The sequence below is a fragment of the Mytilus trossulus genome, chromosome 14 (genome assembly GCF_036588685.1).
Source record: "Mytilus trossulus isolate FHL-02 chromosome 14, PNRI_Mtr1.1.1.hap1, whole genome shotgun sequence".
Lineage (NCBI taxonomy): Eukaryota > Metazoa > Mollusca > Bivalvia > Mytilida > Mytilidae > Mytilus > Mytilus trossulus.
Window position 1 is genome coordinate 20,883,981 of NC_086386.1, and position 12,056 is coordinate 20,896,036.

The 12,056-nt window shown below is 31.4% G+C and overlaps 1 protein-coding gene across 1 annotated transcript; it reads right to left on the minus strand.

The window, feature by feature from the left end:
* Window positions 1-3,050: 3,050 nt before the first annotated feature.
* On the minus strand, window positions 3,051-8,308 carry LOC134695749 (uncharacterized). The gene is made up of 6 exons (XM_063557156.1): window positions 8,073-8,308; window positions 7,572-7,688; window positions 6,809-6,887; window positions 5,934-6,083; window positions 4,688-4,800; window positions 3,051-3,490 (listed from the first exon to the last, which is right to left on the minus strand). Exons 1-6 carry the CDS (start codon window positions 8,214-8,216, stop codon window positions 3,446-3,448), a joined length of 648 nt encoding a protein of 215 aa, XP_063413226.1. The 5' UTR covers window positions 8,217-8,308; the 3' UTR covers window positions 3,051-3,445.
* Between the last annotated feature and the right edge of the window lie 3,748 nt (window positions 8,309-12,056).

The window sequence follows — 12,056 nt, forward strand, 5'->3', positions numbered from 1 at the left end:
TTTCCTAAGTCACCCACAGGTGGCAATTGATTTTGAAAATGATAATTTTACTGTACGTAAGACCAGAAAATATTTTTCTTATAACACAATTGATCAGACAAAAACAGAATAATGCAATTGTAAAGGGCGATGTGTTGTCATAGGTTTAACCGAAGACCTCATTAAGACGTATTGATGGTATCTAGACCAGAAGTCAGTAGACTATCAGATAAATTTGCAAGATCTAGTGGTTTGAGGCATTCTATAATAGATGAACGACTTAATGAACACACAAGTTTTTTTTTAAAAAGATCAAAGGCAAATAATTTGAAGATCGTTTGAAGCAAATACAAAACGAAGGAGAACCGGTTTCTTATAACCAGATTAAAAAGAACAACTCCTTTCATGTCGGTAAAATAAAACTGTAAACGTTTTTGTAAAAAAACAAAGCTAGAGCTCTTAAATATCTTTTCTACACTTTTATTTTTTGTCGCAGTGGACAAATTGATTTGGAATATTTCTTAATCCATAAAGACAAACTGCTCCTCCGTTTTTGTCCTCGGATGTCATTTTAAACAGTGATATTAAATCGGTGCAAATGGATAAACTTGAAATATTTTGTAATTTGTATATCCATATTCTGACGCATTTATCGTTAATAGAGCAGCAATGGTTAATTCCAGGCCACCTTATAGGTAATCAATATTGGATGATTTTGCAATTGTGTTTTACGGCCTTAAATAAAATCTTGCATCGATAAGTATTCAAGAGTAGATATTGTGTTAGATTTACTAAATGAATCATTGAAAGGCTAGATGTGAGAAGACACAAGTTGGGTTCTTGAGTAGTTTTCTCTATGAAGATGACAACGAAACGAAATTTTTCAAGTGACTTGCCGACAGAAATTCTTCTGTAGAGACTAATAAGGATACTTTCCAGCTATCCCTTGTAAGCATGGAGAAGCAGATATACGAATGTTTTTCCATGTTCGGCCTGATTATGAAAATTGTTGTAGGACGGTAATTTAAGGTAGCACCGACACAGATGTAGCAGTATTAAGAATTGCAGCATTCCAAAAATATGGTGGAACAAACTGTGAATAGGTTTTCGCTGAATGAAGACTTTTGATGGCTTCCTGTACGTGATATATCAAATGCGTTTGGTCCTCGTGTAGCTACTCTTCCTTTCATTCATACATTCGGTGCATGTGACCCTAAGGGAATAGGTCAGTTTGGATGACATAGGAAGTATTTCAACATGTAAAGGACTTACTTATTTCTTTGCTGAAGTATAAAGACACATACAAGGACATAAAAGAAGCATTTGTTTGCATCATGTATAACAGAACAACATCACTATTTGCTGTTAACGAGGCACGATGTAAATTTTTACCCAGGAAGCAACGGCATTGTGATGTAGTTCCGCCCACAAGAGGTTTTTTTTCGGAGCACATCCAAAGAGCATATCCAAAGTTGCATCCTCCTGTCGGGAACTTTTGAAATGAGGAGGCGAAACATCTAATAATCACTAGGTGACTGTAAATGCTACCGTTCTGTCCTTCCTTGTACGAGTTTTGTTATTGGCTACTGTCCGATAATTTAAAGATAACGAACCTGCCTTTCTAACAAAACTAGGCATTTAATCTTAACAAAGAATATGATTTCACTTGTTAATTTGATGAAAATTATAAAAAAAATCATTTTCAAAAAATTAGCCGCCATTTTGAAACCGGAAATCACTCTTTTTTGTCATTTATGTGTTGTTTTTCAGTACTTTAGGAACTGTACTTTACGCTTTATAAAACCTTACATTGGATTATACCTATAACACAACTTTCAAAGATTTACAACTGGATATGACGCCATTTGCAAAATGATCAGTGGCCATCTTGAAAAAATGGAAATTTTGAGGGCCAGCGCCTGATTTCTTTTAATTATCGTTTAGTACACCTGTATACCAAATTTCATGCTTGTATTTCATGCTTGTGTTATTACTTGTTAAGTTGATGAAAATTATTAAAATATTTTTAACGTACTTGCATCTAATTTGGAACCGGAAACCACTATTTTTCTTCAGTTATGTGTTGTTTGTCGTACTAAGGAGCTGTTTTAAACGTTTTATCATATCTTACACTGAATTATACATAACACATCTTTCAAGGATTAAAATCCCTTGTAAAATTGCTTGAAAGTAAAAAAAATCGAAATTTTTTACTCGTTAGCCGACATTTTGAAACAGGAAGTCACCTTAAATTTCATTAATGTATTGTCTAGTCGTTATTTATGAACTGTCATTTTCTTTTTATCAAATCTTACAATGGATTTTACATATAACACACCTTTCAAAGGATTAACAAATATTGGCTAATTTGTTATGACGCCATTTTCAAAATGTGTGGTGGCCATCTTGAAAAAATTATTATTTTTTCTGGCCAGCAGCGGATTTTTTATAAGTATCATTTAGTTAACCTTTATACCAAATTTCATGCTTGTATCACGATTTGCACAATTATGTCCATAATATCTCCCACTATTAACAATACGTAGGAGTTCATGCTCTTACATGTATTATATTTTTAAAAACGTATTTAACAAACTAGTAATTTTGAAATGTTCGTTGATTACCATTACAAATAGAATAAGAAAATGTGATATGAGTGCCAATGAGACAACTCTCCATCCAAGTAACAATTTATTAATATAAACGATTATAGGTGAATGTCCGGGCTTTATACTTTAATTTTCCAACATATGCCTCTGTATATGCAAAAACATTCAGTTAACTTTCCAAATTTAGAAAATCATAATTCCCTTGAAGCAATCTTTGTTCACATTGAATTGTTGACCCATTTAAAACTGTCCTATTCTTTTATTAGACAATTGCATCTGCTTCGTCTACATTACACTTACCAGTGTCGGTCGATTAAAACTTTACTCCTTGGTTTTGATTGTTATTGTCTTTGTAATGCCAAACAAAGTAAAATATATAAACCTCTTTCGCCATATCGCTTGGAAGCATATACATAATACTTATGTTTACTTTAACAAGACAAAATAAGACAAAAGACAAACATAAAACAACATTTTATTAAAGTTTCACCTTCCCCTTATGATAAAAAAATAACAAAAAAAACTATCAGTCCCTATATCTAAAATATAAAAACCTTTAACAGTTACATTAATTTTGTAGTTATGAAATTGAAGGTATATCGTGTATATACAGATAAGCATAGTACCATTGTATGTTCAAATAACAACATCAGTGAATTTTCTTGACATGAAAGCTTTTTTTTTTATCAATTTCTTACCTTCATACGAATAAAATTGAAATTTGTAAAAAAACATATTTTGTTTCTAATGCATCATCCGGTTTTCATCTTCAAAAATATGTTAAATGATTTTTATTTGTTCCATGTTAGGAAAAGTAGAAACATGATCATGTTTGTCAAAGAAGTCATTCTTTCACGTCAAACAAATGGATGGAATTTGCCTGCCTGATATTCTAGGATATCCTGAAAAGAGAAATAGGGAAACGTTGATCTAAAAAGATTTTAAAAAGAGTTTCCTATAGTCAGCAAAAAAGTCTCCAAAATGATTTAAACGACAAAACTGATGGTCCGATTTATGAACAAAACGATGCACAAAAAACAATTATAAAAAACAGCAACAAACAACAACCACATAATTACAACAGATAAAAAATACATACCAGACGTGGAAGGGTATCAATACATTCCCACAACAAAAAAAGTACAGATCTGAGAATTCTAGATGACATTACTGACAGCTAGTTCAAAGCCAATAGGTTATTTAATAATTGAATATTTTTAATCTAATTTTGCTTATTTTTAAATTATTGAGGTTTAAAACTTAAAACTTTTTTTTGTACAAATATTGATTAATGCTCTGCACATTATTGTTACCTAGACGTTTTAAAGTTGTGTATGTATTCAACATTGTATATTTTCTTTTTAAAAAACAAACAATATAGGATGATCTCGAAAGGTTGAGCAGTCTCTTGTGGTCCTCTATTTAATAGTGGTAAGGAACGTTAACTCGCTATCGAAAGCACACAAAATGTATATCTTCAAGTATGATCGGACAGTTAAATAGCCAATAAGTATAATAGTATACATTGAAACTAAGTTTAAGTAACTCATACGATCATTGTAGGGTGATTTTGAATCATGTTAAATATCTACCAAACAACCCAGTTTGGAAATGGAAATGGATTTTAAAAGGTTAACGTATAGAATAGACAGGTTGTGTGTGGCGTTGTGAGCCTGGAAGATAAATTTTCTTTATGTATAATGTATGTCAGAACAGTTTTCAACAAGCAGATCGAATAAATTACCCATCGTTTTGTCGTAACGACAGTGTAATGTTGTAGTTAGCAGGTCTCCTTTTTTGATTGACAGGAAAGTTGCGTGAAGAGGATTGGAAGTTTTGTATAACATTATTGAAATGATAGAGTTAATTGAATCATTTAGTAGATATATCAATAAAAAGTCAAAATCAATAACACTCTGTTGAATATATCTGATTTAGTCCCGTTACTTAAGATACATTGGTATCTTTCTTTCATGAACACAACTCTCATCTTTATTATCATTTCTATATTATAATAATGCCTTATCTGCATTACGTGCATTACTGATTTGTCAAATCTTTTTCCGATTCAAAATGTAATCATCTGTTCCGAATTTTACCTGCGGATCAGCTGTCTTTTTACATAGAGCAGGAACACTAAAGACTGATGGATCTTTAATTCCTAGTGTGATTCCAAATACTTCACCCCGTAATCCTTCTGTTGGTCTTTGTGCTGTTTGAATCATTAATTGTATGTCATATATTATATTCACTATATCAATTATTTGTTATATAAATTAGTGTAATATATGTTCTATATATACCAAATGGAAGAACACTTTTTGTATTAATTGAATAATAATTTATAGATAACTAGATAATATATGTCATATTAAAGAATATGTTAGTTCAAATAGAACAAAAATGTGTCCGTAATACACGAATGCCCCACTCGCAATATCCATTTCCATGTGTAGTGAACCGTGCAATTGGGATCAAAACTTTAATTTGACTTTTGAATTAGAGAGATCATATTTTAGGGAACATGTGTACTAAGTTTTAAGTTGATTGGACTTCAAAAACTTCATCAAAAACTACCTTGACCAAAAACTTTAACCTGATCTTCGCACTATCTATTTTTATGTTAAGTGGACCGTCAAATTGGGGTCAAAACTATTATTCGGAATGAAATTAAAAAGATAATTTCATAGGGAACATGTGTACTAATTTTCAAGTTAATTGAACTTATACTTTATCAGAAACTACCTTGACCAAAAACTTTAACATGAAGTGGGACAGACGCACGAACAGACGAACGAACAAACGGATCCGGACGAACGGACGGACGCATAGAAAAAAAAAACATAATGCCACTATACTATCGAAGTGGGACATAAAAAGTAAAGATTTATCGTTATGTTTTACGAGGATACTGAATCTCCTAAATGACTAATTCAAGGTGACTTTTGAGTAGTAGTGAAATATAATTAATATACATCCATATTAACTGTCAATTTAAAGTTTATTTAGACGCTTTTCTGCTTACATTGTATCTAACATATATTAAGCCTTAATGGGTGAAAAGTTTATAATTGTTTCTAACTTTTTAGCTAGAAATACATCGCAACTTCGGTCTTTTATCATCTCTGTCCATACTAGAAACAGCGACAAATTTTACATCGTATAGTTTGTAACTATCAGAATTATGACAGTTGTTGTCTGTTGGTTTAATGTGTTTTATCATTTGATTTCGCCATTTGATTCCGGACTTTCCGTTTTGAAGTTTAGTATTTTTGTGATTTTACTTAATTTATTTTACCTTTAATTCTCTTCTCGGTTAACTGGATGTTTCAAATATAAACTTACAGTTGTAACCTCCGTAGCTGATGTAATAACAGTTCTTTGCTGTCACTGTAATGCTGCCTGTACTATTTCCAATGTTTGACTGATATTTATGTACAGGTAACATCTCTGAACCAGCACCAAAGTGTGTAGTTTTAACCATCTTGAACATTTCTTTAATGAAATCATTGGAACTCTTTATAAAATTATGCCTAGGTTAAGAGTATTTATATAAACAGGATTAATGAGCAACACGGCGGGTATAAAGGAAAATTTTAACAACCGTGACTGACTATACAGTACTAGCACGCTCGGTAACACGGCGGGTGCCACATGTGATCCTGCTTATTCGGAACACCCTTAGCCAGCTCATTTTTGTAAAGATTTTTGTGGCTCTGTTTTTTTATTCACTTTGTCGTATTTTGTGAACTTGTTATTGATTTTTTGCCTTTAGCCGTACCTTTGCCGGTTTTCCTTATGACTGATAAATTTTGGTTGTCACTTTGGCATCGTCCGCATTTTTCAACACGCATAACATGATTCTGATGTTTGGAGTTGCCGTTTCTTAATGTGGTCCATGAGTGTGTCTGGTTTTTCGTTTTTTTATTTAGAATAGACCGTTGGTTTTACAGTTTAAATGGTTTTAATCAGTTATTTTGGGGGAAATTTTCTGATCAGTTTGAGCCGGTGCTCCGTAATGGAGGCAGTGTTTTGACCTTTTATGTGTTTTTGTTCACTTATATTAACATGCGACATTGAATATAGGCACAGAAACAATATTGCAAACTGAAAACCTGACTGATATTTAATCTTGTACTATCTAATGTGTCTCAATGACACATCTTCATATTAATAATGGGAACATCTCATAAAATTATCAGGTATATTTGTTTACTTACCTGGGATACAAGCACGTTGCATTTTTCCATGAGCTGCACTCTTTGTACACTTATTGTTTTGAACAACGTAAGCAAATCCCTGAATTAAAGCTTTCGAATTAATTCTTGGTAATGATCATGTATTATTGAAAGTAATATATGTTACAAGTATATTATTTATAAGTTATTTAAAATAATAGCTTGCATTATTTGATAAGCATTATCACTCCACCAAAGAATTATATGGTATGTGTTTGAAGGTCTTACATATTGTCTTTTAACCTTTCTAGTCTAAGAATTGTTTAAAAAGTAAAATCTCAAGAATACTGAACTTAGAGGAAATCAATTCGGAAAGACCATAATCACATGGCGAAACCAAATAATAAATAACATAGTCTTTCCATAGCACTATAATTTTTTTTTTATAAAATGGCAGAAAAACTCATTATTGACCTAGAAAGACTTAAAAAATTCCAAATAATCCAGCCCCTCACCTGCATTCGCTGTTGTCAGTGTACACATATAATGTTATAATGAATACGTTGTAATTTATAAGAGGATTTTTGTCGCAATATTAACTTGATTTTCAACATTAAACTCTGCACTTGCATATTATTTTAGTAAATGCAGTATGCAAAACAAAACAAAAACAACAAAAAAACAGTATCGTGACGAAATAATCAAATAATACTTTTATATACATATGTTTATTTTATTTTTTCGAATGCAGATTTGTTTTGTTTTTTTATTAATACATTCCTATCTAATATTATTGTGTACTTACTGACTCATAATCAACAAGCGTATACATTGGCGGTAAAACTTTTCCGTCTGTCTTTATGTTGTATCTAAAACCCACTGCTTTCTTGCTCGTAAAATCAAACGATATATTCATATTTGCCTAAAATAATGAACACATTCAAATAAAAAGATCACCCCTGTATATCTTCACTTTTTACAGGCTAGGTTATCATTGTTATATTGTTAAACATATTGTACGGAAAATCTTGGTGGTTGATAAATGAAAAGCAGGAGACAATCCCTTTTAACTCAACTTGATTTACTCCGTTTACAGTCATGCACATATGATCCTTTATGACAATTTTGTGTTACATACCCAAATATAATATATTGATATAGGTAACTAATTACCTTAGTCAATAAATATATTTATGATATTATGCCGTTAATGTGATTTTTAATATGTGAAAACAAATTTGACTAACACATTTATAAAGAGTAACAAATGATTAAAAATTACATTAATTTATTATTAATATTTTACCGTTTCAAAATGAGTTGCCTGGAGTATACGTCCTTCTACATACTCGTGTGATTCAAATTTATCTGGCATACAGCATGGTGCTGAGGAGTACACATATTGTGTCGCAACCAGTAAACCCACTACAGCATTTACGATCAAATCCATTGTCACTATGTTATTGATGATTCGTAAGCAGTCCAGTACTAGTGAATCAATAGAATATCTGAATATATAGGTATACTAGATATAGGGACGGAAACATGAATATGTGATACTCGTAAAAAGAACAGGAAACAGACACGTTGTATATATCAGAGGGACAAGGGATTTTTGTAATTTTAAATTTGCTACATCGATTTAAGCAAGTGTGTCATTTTGCTGTCAACTTTCTAGATATTTAATAAGTAGATGTAAAAGTAGAAGCAAATTATTACTAGACATAGACGTACATGTAGGAATGAACAATATTTAAATAGATCAATTTCCATATAAATTATTTTCTCAATCATTAGACGGAAATTTTAAAGAATTAATTTCATTGAACAATTATTGAAGTGTTCCTCTTATGAATTATATAAAAGTCAATTATGAATTTCCTCTTTTAACATTAATCAAATTTAAAAAAAAACCAATGGTTTCTACATATTATTGACACTGCAACGTTGATGTGCAACATAGATGTACATAATGATAACTATAATATAGCAATATTTGTTAGGAGAATTACAAGTTTGTAAGTTCTACGTTCTAAAGTCAAACTTAGTCCGTACTCAGTTGCTATGACACAATGACTTCCATTAGGCGAGATTTATTATTCTTCTATGATTGGTACCCCTTTTAGATGACTTTGGTTTTTTAATGCTCTTAAATACACTATTTGATTTAAACTTTCAAATATTTCCATTTCATTACTACGCATGCATCTTAACTAGAGTAAACTACGAAACAAGGTCTCTCCTATCAAATTATAAGCATGGTAACTTAAAAAAATATATGTTTGACTGTTAATCGATTCGATATCTATATGTGCGTTTATTATCTAGATAAGCCTCTTAAAAAATGTTGTAATATGTATGGGTTTATACTAGTCCCCTGCTGGCCAATCAACACAACTCATCAGTTTAAATGAAAATATACATCCTATTTCCGACAGACAAAGCAAAGTGGTGGTCCTCGTGTTTTGAATATCCCTTTACAAAATAGATTAACTTAATTGGGGCAGCAGCTGAGCCGAACGACAAATGAAATTAAACGACAAGGAGAGTGCAGCATAGCATCCATCAATAGACAGCACTTGATACCTGTGTCAAGCTCCAAAAAACCGGAGAGTGAATAAATGGAATAGAAAACTGCCCCACAGTTGCAATGTTTTTCTTCTAATCTATTCCTTCGGGATGTTTTTTTTTCTACTAATCAGAGACTTAATTGGGTACAAGTATGTACCAAAAATTAAACCGTGATCAACGGCTTTGACGGCGAAACTAGATATATTGAGTCCTTGATTAACATGCTTGAGCGATGGTTGATAACAATATGTAGCAAATTATCAATATTTCCCGTTACATATAGGTAACGATATAACTAAGTCTGTAACAATTAAAGATAATTATGTGATCTTTTTTCATTTTGTAGGCAAATATGAAAATATCGTTTGACTTTCCGAGAAAGCAAACGGTGACCTTTATGAATGTCATAAGGGCAAATGGAACAGCCGTTCTGTCATTGTCTAAACGTGTCGATTATGAGGCGGTAAATGCAACACAATTTAAGATATGAATGTACACATCATAAAAAATATGAAACTAATCAAAGCTTGTTTTTAAACAATTTCTTTTTTGAAATCGATTTTGTTAGAGTTATGGTATTTAATGGGCATCCATTTTGCCAATACGGAAATACCGTATTGTTTTTGAGCTTTGCTTTCAACTCTTGACGTCAAAATCATTGTAAAATACAACAACTTTATAATGTTCATTACAGATACATTGAGTTACGAAAATACTGTGAGTACTCAATCCCGCCTTCTAATGTTGGCAAAAAACAAACATTTTGATAGGCAAATATCTCAATACCACATGTTTGGATAGTCGTCCATTTCGTCAATAAGGAGATACTGTATTATTTGTTAGCATAGCTTTCGAAATAAATATACTAGAAAAGGGTTCAATAAGTTGCAAATCAAATAAACATATCGACGACAAAAATTCTCTTATATTAAAACGTTTCAAACTTTTCATTGTTTACACAGAGAGCTGCGAAGGCAGTCGAGACACAGGGTTATTTGGAACTCTTGACTTCACAATCATTGTAAAATGCAACAACTTTATAATGTTCATCAAAGTTACATTAAGTTACGAAAATACTGTGAGTGCTCAATCCCACCTTCTAATAATGGCAGAAAACAAACATTTTGATAGGCCACTGATCTAAATACCACATGTTTGAATAGTCGTTACCATAAATTTGTTAAGCAATGAGATAGTGACCTAATATGATATATATATGTTCCAGACCATATGAGTATTTGGACCGTACTCGTACGATCCGGACCGTATACGTATATTCGAAGGATCCGACCACACGCGTATGATCGGACCGTATGCGTATACGCTTATGGTCCTGTACGAGCTGAACATACATGTTATTGGATCACATGCCATTGGGTTAAATTTTAACTAACATTTTTCACAACCTTTTTTTAAGTTTTACAAATTGTTATTATTACAACTGGAAGGAGAAAATGAACAAACTAACATTTGAACTTAAATATTTGTTTAATGGTATATTTTAATCCTTTTTTGTTGTTATCGCCCAAGTTGACACTTGCCTCCACGTACAAATAACGTACTATTTTTTTTTATATTTACATGATTCAAGTTCATGCATGTTCCTTTGCATTTGCATTTTGCTGAAAAATTGCTAAATATTCTAAACAATTGTCCTCCCACATTATGTTTACCTCCGATATCATCAATTTCAGTGAGAATAATTGCAAAATTCAATTAATGTATTAATAATCAACATGTTTAATACAAGAGATTAACAGATTTAATAAGCGTGGATTTAAAAAAAAATACAAAATACAAAGTTATTATTTCAATTTTAATTGAACTTTTTTATATCATTAAGTTATGTTGATCTGTTATATGCATTTATATCTAGTAAACTTGACCAACTTCTTAATATCAGTCAGACCGTACGCGTATGAGTATTTTGAAAAAGTACGCATACGGTCCAAACCGTATTCGTATGACATTTTTACAATAATTGGTTTATGAGGTGTTTAAAGAGCTATTTTCATAAATTGTTCACGATATGTGTTAGTCAGTTGTCAAAATTGCGTTTAACTTTGAAATTCCGCTATTTAATTCATATAAAGACAATTTTGTTTTTTTAAACAAATGGTAAAATTGGTTTAACATTAGTTTTTATGTTTTAAAATGGGTATAGTATTTTGCTCTAGTTCTCAAACTGGAGAACATTTTGATTTTGCTTGTAATATGTACGCTTTATTCGATGCATTAATTATGTCCTAGTAGGATGTTTTTTTATGGATGAGTTACTTTGGTACCCTATATACCTTCTTTATAAAATTAAATAAATATACCTTCTTTATAAAATTAAATAAAAAAAATGTTTATCGAATTATAACTTATCATTTTAATGTCAGGAAATGTAACAAAAACTGCTTCATGTATAAGTCTTGATACTATACATTGTCAATTAATAGGACGATTTACAAACGGAATTCCCCAGTAAGATATTTTGAAATAACTATGAACAATTTCAAGGGCAATCTACAGTGAAGTTCAATAATGCATACGATTGTCACTCATGGCCAAGTATCACTGGAATGTTGATAAGATACTACTATAAATACTCTGGTTCAAATTCTATTCAAAAGTATCGCAGTACTCAATATTGATAAACGAATAATGTTAACTATCGCCGTATTTGCAGCTGTTGTTCAGTTAGCGTCCTCTTGTTGTGGACCGGCCCAGTGGG